This window comes from Durio zibethinus, chromosome 10 (assembly GCF_047325235.1).
Source record: "Durio zibethinus cultivar Kanyao isolate XHJ-2024 chromosome 10, ASM4732523v1, whole genome shotgun sequence".
NCBI lineage: Eukaryota > Viridiplantae > Streptophyta > Magnoliopsida > Malvales > Malvaceae > Durio > Durio zibethinus.
Window position 1 is genome coordinate 26,653,918 of NC_143171.1, and position 18,189 is coordinate 26,672,106.

Here is an 18,189-nt window from a genome sequence, read left to right on the forward strand (position 1 = left end):
TCATTCCAAGCTCATTGGAAAAGCTATGGCTGTAAATTTTTTATCCTGCAGACTCCATTTTGGATTCCAAGTTAATATGTAAGAGGGTCTTCAATTCAGAAAATTAACAATCAGCCTGTTATGGATATCTTTTTATGCTATAAATATTAGCGGGTGGTTCTATCAGTACCGTGCACGTGCAGATATATTCATCATTCTTCAACTAGAATGTAAGGACACTTGTCTGGTTCTAGTTGTCTTGGTACTGCTCTCCGCATGCACTCTCCACTTGTTTGCATCGACGAACAAGATTGCGATCTTACATCTTCAAATAATTCGGTGTGTTCTCACTGCTTTCCGGCCACTTACCACATGCATAACATCAAGTGATTTTGACATCTTGCTCTATGCTTCAAAATTAGAGATCCTTTTTGATGCCCCATTGTCAATAAAGTCGATAATGGATGAAGTGCATGAGTCTATCATCCACTCTGTGTAGCATAGTTGAATTATCAAGTCTAAGTCTTTGTCCAATTCGTTTGTTTGTAACCATTATTTTCAAAACCTGAGAAAAATTCTTGTTAGACGTTCTCAGGACTTTAATTCTTTTGAATAAGCTGGTTGTCAATTTTGAATATTTGGTTCCATATTTAACTTGCTTCTGTCATGTTTTTCACCAATTATGTGCATCAAACTTCTTAGTTGTCAAACTGATCATTCAACGAATTTGGCCAAAATTAAAACATATTCCTTTATTTTTATTATACTTCAAATAAATTTTTAACTTTCAATTTGTAACCAAATAAACAAATAATCTTTTGCAACTTTTTCAAGGCCAAGTGACCATTTCCCAATTCCAAAGCTTCCAGATTCCTCTCGTTGCCTTCTGCTGCTCAATCACTCTTTATAGATAAGTATTTAAGTGAATAAATCCAATAATTACACTATTTGAGCATTGAAGAATGATAAAAGTAGCCATCAGGAGTAATATTTGATTAGTATATACTTCTGAGATTTCAGCCCTCCATCCTCCCAATGACCCACATTTAACATGCCTATATGCAGTGTAGCAAGGAGAGGTTGAATTCATGTTCTAGAGTTAAAGTTGATGTTTGATAGGATCACTTGATTTTCACCTTGTACCAAAGGGATCTTCAAGTTTCAGCACCAAACAGGGAATTGCACCGGATAACATTATGATTATTCTTGGTTTCTTGCATGATAAAATACCCAAAATACATGAGCAAAGAATGGATATTCGAAAGGCAGGACAGGATGATGTGAAGCAAAATCAGTTGTCTAAGATTGGCTCAGAAACCAAGAAAATTCTTCAACTATTTCCCTGGTCAATATTTTTTCTTTGGCTGTAAATAATATAAAAAAAATTTTTGGATAAAAAAAATTAAGAGTAAAAAAATTTATTTCATTTTAAAGTTAAGATAAATCATTAATTCATGGAAAAATTTATAAATTTATAATTTTTTTTAATTTATAAATTACCTGTCAACATCATAAAATTTAAATCTAAATACATTACATTTATGCTTAAATTTTAACTATTTCGTCAACTCATTAAAAAAAAAATTAAACTGTACACATTATGGGCTATTTTATTATGGAGGGATCTTGGGTTTGGATATCTCTCTCTTTCTCGTCCGTCTCATTTGACAAACGAGAGAGACAGCACAAAAACCTTGAATTTTCTTTCTTTTCTTTCTTTCAACGCCAGAGAGAGAGGCCCCAACGGCAATCATGATGTTCTCTTTCTCTGTATCTTCTCCATTGCAATCGTTGTTCCCACAGGAACCCACTGCCTTTTATCATCATTACCTTCCACAATCTTCAAAGCATGTCATCATTTCATCAAACGAAAAAGATGAGAAAAAGAAGTCAGAAGCTCTATCGAATGACATCTGCTTTCAAGTGGGGAGAGACCATCAGGAAGAAAGCAAAGAATAACGATTTTTCAAGCTATTGCTTTTCTTGTTTTTGAGCTTTGTTCTTGGTTTTGAGTGATGGGTCGTTTCTCTTCTCCAGACTTTCCAAGTCTTTTTTCTTTCTTTCTCTAACTTCTCGGGGGAATCAAGCATCTTGGTCCGAAAGCTTTGCTCGATCAAAGCAAATTTATTAATACTAGCTTTTATTGGTTTGTATGGTTTTCAAGGTTATTGAAGACAACTAAGTGCAAAACCTTGTGTGTTTTCACAAGGTTCTTTAAGAGATCTCTCTCTTTACTTGATCTTGTTTCTATATATGAACTTTTTTTCATCCTACTTTCATCTTCTATTCTTCTTCCATGCTGATCTTTTAGTTAAGATAGAAATATTTACCTATATTGATCTGTCTTTCAATGGCTTTATCAAGCAGATCTACCATGTTAGACTAGCTTTTCTTGTATTAGGGTTTTTCAGTTTGTACCATCCAAGTCCTATCCCCTGCCAAAAATTTCTTACAAAAGTACTGTCTTGATCTTATTATTGAACTCACATCATGAGCTTGCCATAATCAATAAATTAAGAAAACAAAGGTAATATACAATCATTTGACCATCAGTTTTGCTTTTATGCATTTGTTTTTCCTTCTTTTTGTCTATATTGAAATAGATCATATGTATTGGAGAAGAAACTCTTGGATGATATATATATGGTTTATCTAAGCTCCAGAAAATAATCTTATTTGGTATAGTAACTTATTTTTCATTTAATTTTGTTTTTGAGTAGCCATCTATTCTCTTTTTGAGAAGCTACAACATTAAAGTACCTTCAAATTTAAAGGATTGAATTTTTTTAAGCAATTGTTGATTCAAGTACACATATTTTCTTCTGAGTTTGGAGAAAATGGAAACTATACTTCCACAGGGTTTGACATATTTTCACTTGCTTATGATGTATCTTGATCCACTTAAGAGGAAAAAGATCACACATATGTTTAGCTATCTGATCATGTTTGCTCCCTTAATAGACCATGTAGGATGATTTCTTTCCCTTTGATTTTTTTTTTTTTTCACTCTTCTCTATCAAACAGGAGATTCAAAAATATGTTAATATTTGTCTAAATGGTAATACTATGCATCTTGAGGGAAAATTTTCCCTGAACAAAGTTATTCTTAATAATTTGCACAACTTCAAATGTTGTTTGATGATGAGGATGGGCTTCAGGTTATTAACCTATAGACATTTCAGGCAACTCCTGCTCTAATTGCAACATTGTAAATTAAGTACATGAAAAGAAACTTAACTAGATCCTCAAAGCTATGTCTTTTCTAATCTGATGGTTAATCATCCTTTTGAAGAGACACCAACAGCAGAGGCCATGCATGTATATCCAGTTGTCCTTTTTATATTCTTTTCTAACACTCCATCCATTATTAAAGGTGAAAAAGAAAATTATTTTTTTTACTAAAGAATATCGCAGAATGAAAACAAAAGAAACAATAGAAAATTTAGATTTTAGATAAATTAGATACATCTCTTAAAATTGATTTTATATATTAATTAAATTAAATTTAAATTCATAATATACAGTTTTAATATCTCAAACTCTTACCTTACATGTCTGTACTAAGTAATTCTATGTACGCAGGGACGGAGCTGAGATTTATGTTTAGTGGGGATAAATATTTTAAATTAATTTAAAATTTTTTTATTGAATTATAAATTATTTTAAAAATTCCAAATAAAATTAGTATGTATAATATTTTTTGCAATATAAATAATATTTGCATAATTAATTATATGATTTTTTACGAACATAGCTTAAATAATATTTAGATAAATTATTTATCATAATAGATACACACATATATAAATATATTAATTTAATAAAATTTTACTTACAAAATTCTTAAAAATAAATATAATATAAGAAAAAATGAAATAAAATTTAGCATGTCTAATTTTATTATTTACTTTTAATATGTTTAGTTTTATCATTTACATTTAATAAACAAATATATTTAATTTTTATTCATTATAATTTAAAAAATAAAAAAATTATTCTTTTCTCACGTACAATTAAAATAAGATTGAAGATAATTATTTATTTTATTACTTCATATATTTATGTTATTTTTTTGTGATAAAAAGTGGTTAAATCATTTAAGCAGTGCAAGCTTCATATCTCATTATCCCTATAAGATTAGCTCGCATAAATCTAAACAAATTATTATAATAAATTAAAAATTTAGCAATTTTAAACTCTTTAAAAGTAATTTATTTTATTTTTTGCAAACTCAAAAAATATGTATATAAATATATATATTATAATGATATTGCTTAGCACTTAAAGTATTAATTAAGGATGTAAATAATACATTAGTATTTACAAGTTACTCGGATTCAATTCAATTCGATTAAAACTCAAATTCAATTTGATAATTGTCAAGCCAAGCTTAAGTTCAAGCAACTTAACTTATCGAATGAGTTGAGTTTGAGCATATTAGTACCCGACTCGAATAACTCGCAAGCTTAATCAAGCTTTTCTATTATATATATTTTTTATTATTTTATTTATAAAATTACTATCTTACCGTTAACCTAAAAAACCATAAGGGAACATTTAGTTCGAGGAATCGTAGATTCCGAAGAAAAGTATGATCCTCGAAAAAATGTAATACCCAAGATTTTCCTCCAATTTTAGGATATATTGTGTTCAAATTCACTCGTTTAGTTTGGAAGAATTCACATATACTAAATCCTGAATAATTACTGTAATATCCTTGACATATATGATGAAAACTTAAATAATCCAATTTTTAATTAAATGGGATTATTGATGGTGTTTAAACTCGAAAATATTTTGAATAATCATTACAAAAAAATTTTATGAAAAACATCTTCAATAACTTTCGTCAATTTAATAATCCTATTTAATTTTTTGTAAAAAAATATTTAAAGCATTTTTGCTCAAAAAATACCTCAAATAATCCTATACAATTGAATGGGGTTATTCAAGATATTTTGGTAAATAATACCTTGAATATTTTCTTAAAAAATTGAATTGCATAATTCAGGGTATTTCTGACTAAAAATGCTTAAATAATCATCTTGTATTTTTTTTATGGATTATTCAAGGCATTTTTTGCCTAAAAATGCCTTGAATAATCCCTTAAAAAATTGAATAAGGTTATAGAAGGCGTTTCTGGCCAAAGACACCTTGAATAATCCTCATTAATTTTTATGAAAAAATTTTAAGGCAAAAAATACCTTAAATATTCCCTTTAAAAAATTTGAATAGGATTATTTAAGTTGTTTCTGATCAAAAACATTTTCAATAATCCCCTCGTAATTTTTTTTATGAATTATTCAAGATATTTTTGACCAAAAAATATCTTGAATAATCCCATACAACAAATTAAATGGGATTATTGAAGGCGTTTTTGGCAAAAAACCCAAAAAACACATTCAATAATCCTATTAATTTTTTTTACTAAAGATTATTAAAGGCGTTTTTAGCCAAAAAGCCTTGAATAACCCCATTTTTGTTTTTGTAATGGATTATTCAGTGTTTTCTGAAAAAAAAAATGCCTTAAATAATCTTTAATATAAAAATGAAGGAGATTATTCAAGGCATTTTTGACCAAAAACGTATTAAGTAATCACTTCATAAAAATTTATAAAGGCATTATTGAAGACTTTTTTGCCAGAACTGCCTTCAATAACTCCATTAAAAATTTTTTGAGGATTATTGAAAGTATTTTTATCCAAAAATACCTTGAATCACCTTATAAAAATTTATAAACTTCCAATTTTGTTAGTTTTCGATAGGGATGGCAGCGGGGCGGGGCGGGTCGAATTTTTGCTTTCCCCGTCTCCGACCCGAAGCCTTAGTGCTTCTACCCGATACCCGATCCGTCCCCGTTCGGAGGTTTTAGTGAAAAATCTGACTCCGACCCGTTACAAATATTATTTACCCGAATAAAATCCGACCCGACCCGAATTCAGTTTATTACCAATTTAAATTTTCAAATGAAAACATCATTTGTAACAGATAAACATATTTAGAACATAGAGCATAATTTAATGTGGATTTAAGTCAAATTCTAACCATAAAAATAGTTAAATTTAAATTTTCAAATGCTGTAATAGACAAACACATTTAGATCATGAAGCATAATTTAATATGAATTTATAGTCAAATTCTAACTATAACTGCAGTTAAAAATACAAGTATATATTCATCCAATTACAAAAGGCATCAAGTAAAAACTTACAAGACCTCACAACAACTTTCAGTTCAAACACAATAGCTTCCAGTTCAAACACAACAACAGCTTCCAGTTTTCCAATTCAAACACAACAACAGCTTCCAGTTCAAACATAACAGCTTTCAATTCAAACAAAACAGCTTTCAGTTCAAACACAACAGCTTCCAATTCAAACACAACAGCTTTCAACTCAAAAAATGTTGTCACTAAGGCACTTCTGGAAATATTAATATCTGATAAAAGTTTTTCTATCCAATCTTCTAAAGAACACCTTCTCTGCAATAAACTAACCATTTTGAGAATATTATTATTAAAAATATTGTATTATTCTTAAAAAATATGGAAATAAATGAAGCTCATTTTAAACATTATTAAAAGGAGAATGCACACCATTTATTATCCACTAAATAACAGAAATGCATGATCAGTTTTTAGATTACCAATAAATAATGAGAAAAAGGCTAAAGCAGTAAAGCTGGATGTGATACACTATATAATATTCACCTAGTTCATCGGCATGACCAATAGCAATAGAAGTGTCATGTACCTTTTTTTCAAATCACAATAAATCATTTCATCATCACTAAGCTCCATATCATCATTCTCCTCTAACCACACTAGTCCTATAAAATAAAACAATAAGATGAATAAATAAATCTCATAAAATAATATATTTAAAAATAATAACATAAAAAATGAATTAGTCAAAAAGGATAATATTATTTACCAAACTAGTTATTTTTTCCTCAATCTCACTCTCATCAATATCTTCATAGAAAGACTTTTCTTCTAATGAAATTGACCCTACAAATGAAATAATAAAATATTAACAAATAATATATAACAACAAAATATAATAACTAACAATATGTTAAAATAAAAAATAAAATTGCATGAGATGCATTACTGTACCTTCTTTTTTAGCCTATAACCAATTTTGACAACATGTTAAAGCTTCTATAGTTGATGGATGAAGTTTATTGCGTTGTGCACTCACCAACCTCCCTCCAGTACTAAAAGTAGACTCTGAAGCAACAGTAGAAATTGGTATGGCATAAATATCTCTAACAATAAGTTGTAAGATCAGAAATTGAGGTCCAGTTAGTTTCCACCAATTCAATATATCAAAATTCTCTTTTCTTGGTATGACTTCTTCATCCAAATAACGATCTAACTCTGATTTTACTTTTGATTTCTTCTTTTTTTTCCTTGAAACAAAATCATCATAGTCTCCCAGATTTCCCAATTCAGTAGCACCAACACAATCTAAAGATGAAAAGCTTGAAATAGAAGGTCCGTCTTCCTTTTCCAAAACCAATTTCTCCTCATACTCCTTAAGCAAATCCCGACATACTTGCACAATCCTTTCAATTTCAAATTCAGCATTTTCTCCATAAATCTTTTCAAAGTAATACTCCAACAACTCTGTTTTGTACCTTGGATCTAAAATTGTGGCAACACCCATTATACCATGCACATCATTCTAATATTTTTCAAATTTGCCTAACATACTCACAGCCATACATGAAATAATTCTATTGGAATGCATAATCCATTCATTCAATGCCAATCTGATTTTGTAAATATTAGGAAAATAGAGATTTGCAGTAGCATATTTTGTGCCAGAAAACCCTTCAGTGATATCATAAAATAATTTCAACTTCTCATAAACCTCAGTTGCAATGATCCAATCATTTTCAGTTGGTAAATATTTATATAAAGGATCACCATGTAATTGCACACAACGAGGAAAAACATCTTTATAAAATAAAGCTGTTTGAAGCATCAAGTAAGTAGAGTTCCATCGTGTTTTGACATCAACACACAACTTTTTTAAAGTTGGAATACGTAATTAACGTGCTGCCTCTTCAAATTTTTCCCACCTCTTTGGTGTAGCACCCCAAAAAAGGACACTATCATGAATTCTTTCAATTCCATCTCCAATCATACTCAATCCGTCTTTCACAATCAAATGCAAGATGTGTGCACAACAACGCATATGAAAAAAATTCCCATTAAGCAAAAGTGCATCACAACCAATTCTATCAATTAACAACTCAATAACACCATCATTCACACTACAATTATCCACTGTAATGGATGAAAGTTTTCTATCAATATTTCAATCTAAGAAACATTTCATCAAACTTGAAGCAATGACCTCTTTCGTATGTGGAGTTGGCACATATTCAAACCTAATTAAATAATCAATCATTTACACTAATTTAATAATTAATTCAATAGTAATAATTACTTAATAAAAAATAAATACTATCAAAATAAGACAATTTAATAAAATATACCTGATGATGCGTTTTTGTAAGTTTCATTGATTATCGATGTAATGAGCAGTGACAGTCATGTATCCTCTTTTTTGGTGATCAGCAGTCCACATATCAGTGGTAATAGCAAATCTCCCTTCATTAGCTTCTAATTTGGATATTGTTTTTGCCTTTTCTTCTTTGAAAATCTTCAAAATATCATTCTTTATAGTATTTCGAGAAGGCATAGCAAACAAATGTTAGAGACTGTAACAAAACTTTCTAAATTGCATATGATCAACCATTGATAAGGGATATTTGTGCATGATTATCATGTTGGCAAGCTCCCTCCTTGTGACATTTTGATCAAAGAAAAAGTTTTTTAGTGTTACTTTTCCATCTGCCTTTCTTTGATTTGCTAGCAGCACTTGTTGACGAATATCCATTTGAAATCGCTTGCTGCACCTCTCTGAATGATCACGCAAATGACTTGTTCCATTCTTAGAAGCACCACCAAGTTTTTTCTTACAATAATTGCATATTGCCTTCCATTCATTATTGATCTTCTCTTTTTTAAAATGTTTTCATACTTCTGATTTTAGCTTACTTGAGTTATACCCACTATCATCAACTTCAATACCATCGTTAGTCACACTTAGTGATGGAGTTGTATTTTCATCAGATGTTGGAATGAGAGCTTGCTGAATTGGTGATTGATGTGAGGTAGAAGTATGAGGTGTTGGGGAACATGAATTATCTCTCAAATTAGACATTTCACCTTCATTCATAAAAAAAAAAAATTAGAGTTAATTCTACTGAAATAATTAAAAAACAAACTTAGAATCCAAGTAACAAAAAAATTAGAAAAGTTCATTTCATAAAAAATAAAGTAAAAGATAATCCTACCATGAACAACTTAGCATGCACCTTTAGGTTGTTCACTTAACATGCAACTTTAGCCAAATAAGGAGGCTAATTAACATATAAAACAAGTTAAAATATCTTCATTTGTCTTCACTAATGTAAGAGAATCATATTTCTACAAGCAAGATATTTCTAAAAGGCATAAATGGTTTAAGATTGTATATTGATAAATGTGTATGTAATGAATGAATTTCAAAGCTTAAGTGGCTTTTATTGAACACAACGATCGTTGCACAGAAACATGCTCTTCTTTTCATAAACATGTAAGTCTCAAGCTGTTGGAACAATTTTAGCCTTTGCTTGTAACTTCTTTTCCCTATAAAAGTTAATATGTCACTTAGTAAACTGTCATGGCTATGGTATGATGTTGATCTGTAACTTCTGAGAGGTATATGTTATCTTAAGGATTTATTTAGTTAGCTTTTATCTTACCTTCTAGGTGGATACATGTTATCATAAACTGGTGTAGAACCTACACTAGGTATATAAGCTCAGCCTCGAAAAGATGGGGAAAAAAAGCAAGAGCAAAGGGATTACTAGGTGTGAAAATGCTAAATTGCAATTAATAAAACATACACTTTCTGCTTTTCAGTGATTTCTATATTCACTAAGTTTGGATTTAGCACTGGCATTAATAGGTTATAAATGACTGTTGCAAGAGTCCTAAGAATGTATGCTGATGGATAATATAAAAGGTATGAATTGTAAAACTTTTCGAAGACAACCTCCAATCAGTTTTTGTTAACATTTGTAGAAATTAACGTTTTATTTGTAAAGAGAAACTTCAACTGGGATGCCTAGAAAGGAATGATGACTATATGCAAACAAAAAAAGATTAGATATTTTGCACAATTGCTGTATTTATACAACTCCTGTTCATGAACACATACATTTGTGTCATTTTCATACATATTTCTACATGTAAGTATGTATGATTAACTTCATTCATATTCATGCATGGAGTTGAAAGCAATGTTTTTATTTTAATTTCTATGTTTAATTAATCTGTGGAAGGTGGAAATTAGTAGTAGAGGCCACCGTTTTTGCTGCCAATTAACATAAGCAAAAGCCAATTAACCAAAGATTGATTCGTCTTAATTTCCACATCTCAGATTGAAACTGAAAGAAGGGACTTTTCAGTTGTCATAGAGGGTGCATATTCGTATTCGTTAGTCCATGACCAGCACCTTCAATTTAACAAAAACAAAAGTTGTAGGTAGATACACCACAAGTCTACACTGCAGGGATTTTTTAAATTTTTTTTGTTCTTAAAGAAAAAGAAACCCGAAAAGATTCTTGGAAAACCTAGAATTGTAGCTAAGGTTTTCCGATTCTGCAGGGCATTACTTTGTTCTTGAAAAGTTACAAAACCAATTTTTAAAACATAACCTTTTTCAACTCCTTTAGAGACGCAAAAAGTTTATCTAAAACCCCTCCCATGGTTTGCAAGCACATGGTTTGCAACAGAACATGGTTTTGAACAGCACATGGTTTGCAACAGAACATGGTTTCGAAAACAGCACATGGTTTGCAACAGAACATGGTTTCGAAAACAGCACATGGTTTGTAACAAAACATGGTTTGCAAGTTGCAACAGAACATGAACCAGAACAGCCAGTTAGCAGAGTTTCAGCTTTGTCTGAAATCAAAATTGAAACTATCCAAGTCTCTGTAAAAACTCAACATGCTCGACATAACATTAACAGTAGAGGGTAAGGAGATGATTTTGGCTTACCTCAAAACTGCTGTTTGCTGGTATCCTGGCACTGTGGAGATTATAAATGGTTGCGACTCGTCTGTCTTTCTGTCCTGTTAACTTTACTCTTTCTAGCTTGATGGCTTTTTTTGTTGAAATAGAGGAAAGATTTGAAGGAAGAAAGCTAAATAGATGGAAGTTAAATGGATGAAAACAGGTGGGATGGCTAGAATTGGATAGGTGGATGAGAAATTTTGAACAAATCGAAAGAGATGATAAGGATAGGACGGACGAAAAACAAAAACATTGAAAGCAATTGAAACTCAGAAACCCTAAAAAAAAATTACATATATATATATATTAAGGGTATTTTAGTAAATATCTCGGGTCGGGTCGGGTTTTATATAAACCCGACCCCGACCTGAAACCGACATTTCAAAAATTAAATCCGACCCGACCCGACCCGAAACCCGTTTTTTAAGAAAAAAACCCGACCCTAAATTATCGGGTTGGGTCGGAACCCGACGGATTCGGGTAAATTTGTCGACCCTAGTTTTCGACTGCTTTAAACTTTGTCATTTTATCTTTCATTTGCACATTCAAGTTGGATTGATTGTTGTATTAGGTTATTTATTTATTTTTATGATATTATTTTGAAATATATCAGATTTAATTGATACAAAATATTTGTATTGAAAAATAAAAGATTTTTATTTTTATCATGAATTGAACTTCAGTTAGAAAAATAAAACTTGATCGAGTTTAAATCGAATATCGAGTTACAAGTTGGGAATCGAGCTCAAGCTTCTTATTGTATTGTCTCGACTCCACTCAATTACACTCATAGTGTTAATGCTCAATTATTAGATAAATAATGAAAAATGTCATGTATGAACCTTAATTTAGTGAGGGCAAATATGATCACAAAGATTTTTGTATAAGGGTAAAAGTTTAAATTTTCAAAACTTTTGGTATTTTTTATAATAAACCCAAAAGATTTTATGAACTCAATGAGGGCAACTACCCCCACATGCTTCTACGTAGATCCAATCCCTGTATATACGAACAATTAGTACAATCTTGATACCATCGATCATTTCTCATTCTTTCAAGTGCATGGACAAGCTTTGGTTTTTATACGTTTTGACGATCAGTACCAATAATTGGACTTAGAAAGATAGCACTTTTGAAACCTTTGGGTGATCAACTAAAATGAATTAACTGCAAGAATTAAGTGCTTTGAGACCTTTTTCAGGGATGATAACCAGTCATCTTGCCAATTATGCTCTAAAGAGGGTCTAAAAACTGATACTCTAATTTGAAAGTTGCCAATATTATTAGCTGTTTTACATTTTAAGTAATCCAATATATAGTATATACTCTGGCTTCATGGATTTGCATTCAAAAGACTAATGGTCTAAGATGAACAGTGAAATTAATTTTAGCAATATTGAAAATAGATGTTGAGATAAGATTAGTTAATATAATCATGAGATTGATTATTGTAATAATGAGATTAAAATTAGTGGTGAGATATATGTTTGGATATCAATATCAACAATGATAATGAGTTGAATTGCAATGAAAAAAATAACTATCAAATCTATTAAATTTAAATTTATATAAAATATAAAATTTAAATTATTTGATATTTATAAAATTAATAAATTATTAAAATTACTATATGTCAAATAATAATTTTATTAAAAAATAATTAAAATTAATAAAAATGATATCAAATATTTTTTTTTAAAAAAAATTGATAGTAATATCTTTACACAATTGATGATAATTTAGAAAAAATAATAATCATTTATATATCAAAATAATAATTATTTTTATTCAAAATAAAGTTTTAAAAAATAAAAAAAATTTGACAAAGAAAAGTTTATGAAAGGAATGCATTATAGTTTTGATACCGAGCTCCAATCTGAGGGTATTCTTGTAAAGACAAAAGAAAGGGATGGTTAGAGGTAAAAGCAAGAGATGTTCTCTACGTTTTATACTCTGATGCTTAAGTCAGTAAGGATTAGGTCGAAAAGAAAATGAAAAAGTAGGAAGGAGAGAAAAGTACGACTTAGATGAACCTGACTTCATGGTGCTTAAATCTTCATATTTATAAGTAAGCTAAATGAGACTATAAAGAGATAATTAAAACAAGGTCGAGTTGAGGTGATATTAACCATGTTAGAGTTGAGGTGGCATTGATTCTGTCAAACTGACCTGACATGTTAGGTTGGTATAAATAATCAAGATATCTTTAGTTGTCTGCTAAAGGCTTTGAGAGATAAAAAGATCATTATATCTTTTTAACCATCATATGTCCCTAACATATAATTAAAAGGTAAAAAAAATATTAAAGCAAAGTCTATTTTGAAAAAAATCACTGCAATAAAAATGAAAAATCTCATAGAACTCTTTTCCTTTGGTGAAAGTTTAGCAGTACGGTGAAAATTTTTGTGCTCAATCGCATCCAAACCAGTTATTCAAATGATTTTTCATGGTGTATTTGCATACAAATTAATTCTTGCTATCCTCTTACATATATTTTTTATATTTTTTTATTTAATGACAAAGAATTTTTGAATTGCTTAATACATTTCTTTTTCAAATGGGTCCAATCCAAACTAATTTATCTAGGTTGGATTTTTTTATACATTCATATATGAACCAAAATTGAAAAGAAAATAATGATTTATGCAATAATGGTTCAAATTAAACAACTAGGAGATGTTGGAGATGGCGATGGACATTGATGCGATTTCAGAAGTGAACCCAACCAAACTAAAATATAAACCAAATCACAGCCCAACAAGGCCCAAAAATCCTGAAAATTGAAACAGGCTAGTTTAATTGATAAAGATTTGTTTTCTTTTATAAAATAATTTTAGGTTTGAATTTAATTGATGATTTCCGATCACCTGTTTTAAAATTATTTAATATGATATTATTTTATCTTGATATAAAAAATTGAATAACCTATCAGTCTTAACTTTTTTCGCAAAAAAAAAAAAAAAAAGAACTGGGTGGTTTCGTGCAATTTGATGCTTGATTTTTTCACAACCGCAGGAGGCAGGCAGCCCTTTAAAAAACCCTAGTAAAAAGTAGGATCGATATCGAGTCGGGTTTAGGATGAGTTTTACTTTCTTCGAATCTGATTTGATTTTATGTTTTATTAAATTTGAATTTGATTTTATTCTAAATTTTTTTTAAATTTTTTATATCCGAATCCGATTCGATACTATGTAAATCGTACATAACTCGATTCGACATGAAATTAATAAAATATTATTTTTTAAATATAAAATATTATTTTTTAAATATAAATATTTAAAAATATTATTATATAAATATATATATAAATACAAATTTAAAATTAATTAAAAAATATTTTTTATATAATATCAAGTCGAGTCGATTGAATTTTAAATAAATTTGAATCGATTTTGATTATTTTTTAATTTTATCTTATTCGATTTGATCTAAAATTTAAATTTTAAAAAAAATAATCGATCTTATAAGATTCGATCGACCGAAATTCGTCGGTACGGATTAGATCGCCGTCCTGGTAAAAAAGAAAGATCATGAATGAAACTAAAACCCAAAATCAAGTAGTCCTATGCCAAAATCGAAACAGTAACGGACAGAAAAAATAAGTACTTGAAACTATAAAAAAAAAAATTAAAAAAAAAAAAAAACAACAAACAATCAAATAGATAGACACATGTCAGTTGTACTCGAGAAAAGTGAGAGGTAGTTTAATTTCTATTGCAGTAAGGCGTTAGCCAAGAAAAGCCATGGCTCTTCAAGCAACTTCATGTAACTATGGAGGCATTTCATCTCTTCTTTGCCCTCCTAATACTTCCCGTCACCGCTTTGTAATCAGAGCTAAAGGTAATTACTTTTGCTTGTTTTATTGAAGACTCAAGTTTCGTATCATCACTTTTAGCTTGAATTTGATGAATTGAGTTGCGTTTTTTGCTTTTTGTTTTTTTGTCTTGGGGGTTGAATGTTATGTGATTATGTGAGTTAAACTTTCTTCCTTTTTATATCTTGAATTTGATGCTGTTTTTATGAGTAAGAGCCGTAAATTTGGTTTTCTATTTGATATCATTCATGGGTCTCGATGTTATGTGATTATACGAGTCAAAATTTGTCTTTTTTATTTTTATTTATTTATTTATTATTGTTATTTTTTTTGTGTTCTATTTCAGTGGAACCATCAAAGAAATCTGTGGAAATAATGAGGAAATTCTCAGAACAGTATGCACGTCGGTCAGGAACATATTTCTGTATGGATAAGGGAGTGACTTCCGTTGTAATTAAGGTGCTCTTTAAATTCAGCTCATTATGGATTTAACTCCATACTCTCATTTCAGTTTGCATCTCAGATTCTGAAAATCTTCACATATGAGTCATTACCCGGTTTTGATCCCACCTAAGTGAGGTATTCAAAGGGCTGAATTGCTGAGGATACGCACTTCAGCATATCTGCTAATATGGCAGCTCAAAAAGCTTCATATATTAGTCTTAGAGGTTGATGCAAAGCGTTATTAAGGTAGGCGAATATGGTTGATGGTGGAAGCAATGTCATATTCTTTCAATTGCAAGATATTACCTTGAGCAAGAAATTTGTTTTAGCTATTATTTAGGCTGCATATTGTACCAAAATTCAAGGGCCATTACTTAGCTATGGCTTCATGAAGTGAGGTATTGGGAAGAGTAAGTAGAAAAAGTCCCATCCTTTAGTATTTATCCTAGACCATTCATAGCAGAATTGTTAGTTATTCTGAGTTGGTGAACCTAGGTTGCAATTGGAAGGAACTGAATGTTGTCTTCTAAGGCTAACAAGTGAGAAAAATCTTCCTTTCGACTCAATTCCAATTGAGTTGTTCTATTGTTAGAACTCCACATATGTCTGGGTTGTTCTGGAGAAGTTGAATTCAAAAATTTTCAGTTCTTTGTGTGCCAACAATGGATGGAAGACTTGCAACTTGTTCATTCATGATAAAACAAGATTGATTGAAGAATAACTATATGTCTATACTCAACTGTTCCAACTATCTCAGATCATGTTGACTGTGAAGTATTTTTTGGAAACATGAAACTGAATGTTGGATTATTTTCTTACGGAATCTAACTCCTACTTGAAAAGAGTGTAAACCTTATCTTAGTTCTAATTCTTTATTTGATCTATCTTGTTCAGTCGTCTGTTCAAAATATGATACAAAAAAAATTCTAAAAGGGGGAAATAAAAAAACTCATTTCGATATTTGAACAGGGATTGGCGGAGCATAAAGATACATTGGGTGCACCACTCTGCCCTTGTAGGTAAATATTTCCTTCGTGATCTATCAATCTTGTTCAGAATTGTTAATCCTATTACACTTTCATATCTTGATATTTATAGCTATATCAGATTTAATAACATTCAAGTGTAAATCAAATGAATTACAGGCATTATGATGACAAAGCTGCTGAGGTAGGGCAAGGCTTTTGGAATTGTCCATGCGTTCCTATGAGAGAGAGGTAAATATATTGTCACAAAATAGTTTAATCTATATTCCTTATGTAAATGGTCTCACTGCAAGAGTTGTATGGGAAGTGAAAAGATATTTGATTCATCCTAAAAAGGCATAGATGATAAGTGCCTTTCTAACCCATTGTCCAGTGCCTACGTTATATGGCATAAAACCTTTCGAGATCCCTTGTAAAAAACGGTGCATGTCAACTTGCTGATTTTAACTTAGTGGAAACTTCTGAACTGGAGCTCACTGTTCTGAAGAACTAGTTAGTTATCTTCTGAAATTAAGTAACATTACTTTAATCTCATGATTGAGATTGATTTTGAAGCACCTTCAGCAGATAGGTATAGTATTGAAGGTATTAAGTGGGGAAAGATTTCCATAATCTTTAACTACTTAAAGTAAATCCCATTACAAGGACAATGTTCTAAATATCAAAACAAATGCAAGGATATTTTTGAATCTCATCTACCATATAAATAATTGAACAAGAAACTTGCTGCCAAGAAAGGCAGATCTGTGTTGAAGTTGAAATTGTCCTTGGAAGATGAGTTTCCTTGTTGTGTCATCTCTAATATCATGGCAAAGGGTGTTAACAATTTACTATGGCTTGGAGTTCCGATTCATTTATGCATACTGATGTTTCTTGCATTCTTAGTTGTACTATGAAAAACTCAAGCTATATTTCTCTTTTTCCAAGGGCACAAAGTCTTTTGAAAAATAAAAATTAAGAACTACTTTGGTGTGTTCTACATCTACTACTCTTTCTAGTGAGGCAAATTATTGTGTGGGTTGAAAGTTAGCAGTTCATAATATTACGGATAACAGTTAAAACATGTCTTTGTTGAGGGCTGTTGCCCTAAAGAAAATAAAAGCTGGTTGCTTGAATGCAGATTGAGAACCACGATATCATCACTCAGATATTTTTAATTTTGGTGAATCTAGTGTTACTATATTAATTTCATTAACTTAATCTACATTCTCTTTTTCAAATTTACAACTGTTTGGCAGGAAAGAATGTCACTGCATGCTTTTTCTCACTCCAGATAATGATTTTGCTGGCAAGAATCAGGTACGTATTTGGGTTGCTAAATCTTATTTCTCAGCAATTACAAGCATCATATCTTTAGCAGACATTTTCTTGCTGTTTTTGCTCTAACAATATACTTTTTTTTTTCTTGATGTGCAGTCCATCACATTGGAAGAAATCACGGAAACAACAGCAAACATGTAGCTCTTGACATTTCCAATTTTACTTCTCTAAACAGTCATAACTTGTATTTGGCCCCAAGAAAGAAGACAAACCAACAGAGGTTGTATGCATATGTATATTTGTATGTCAATAGGGGATAAATTCATGTCTTTGTATCTATGATCTTTAACCTCCTTCATGAACCCTGTTCAGATGCAGCCTACTCTGATTTGCTTCAACTCCTGCTATAGCAATCATGGTTCTAATTGCTGCATTGATTTTGGAATTCTTTTGGCAATAAACATGAGTAATATATTTTGAATCAGTACTCAAATTATTGAATGCTAAAGCTGTTATAGTTTTGGGTCTCAAAAGTCTCCATCCTACACAACTTGGACTTTTAGTTC

General features: G+C 30.3%; 1 protein-coding gene across 1 annotated transcript; it reads left to right on the forward strand.

Annotated features, from left to right (window-relative positions):
- The first annotated feature begins 14,747 nt into the window (after window positions 1–14,747).
- Window positions 14,748–18,107, forward strand: LOC111292112 (ferredoxin-thioredoxin reductase catalytic chain, chloroplastic-like). The gene is made up of 6 exons (XM_022884334.2): window positions 14,748–14,959; window positions 15,280–15,392; window positions 16,347–16,396; window positions 16,523–16,594; window positions 17,602–17,662; window positions 17,780–18,107. The coding sequence occupies exons 1-6, from the start codon at window positions 14,863–14,865 to the stop codon at window positions 17,822–17,824; spliced, it is 438 nt and encodes a 145-aa protein (XP_022740069.2). The 5' UTR covers window positions 14,748–14,862; the 3' UTR covers window positions 17,825–18,107.
- The last annotated feature ends 82 nt before the right edge of the window (window positions 18,108–18,189 follow it).

What these genes read in the sequence shown, in the direction of transcription:
- LOC111292112 (XM_022884334.2), top strand. Translation starts at nt 14,863, where the DNA reads ATGGCTCTTCAAGCAACTTCATGTAACTATGGAGGCATTTCATCTCTT. An exon ending in CTTTGTAATCAGAGCTAAAG is followed by an intron (nt 14,960 to 15,279) that starts GTAATTACTTTT and finishes GTTCTATTTCAG; the next exon opens with TGGAACCATCAAAGAAATCT. An exon ending in GCACCACTCTGCCCTTGTAG is followed by an intron (nt 16,397 to 16,522) that starts GTAAATATTTCC and finishes AATGAATTACAG; the next exon opens with GCATTATGATGACAAAGCTG.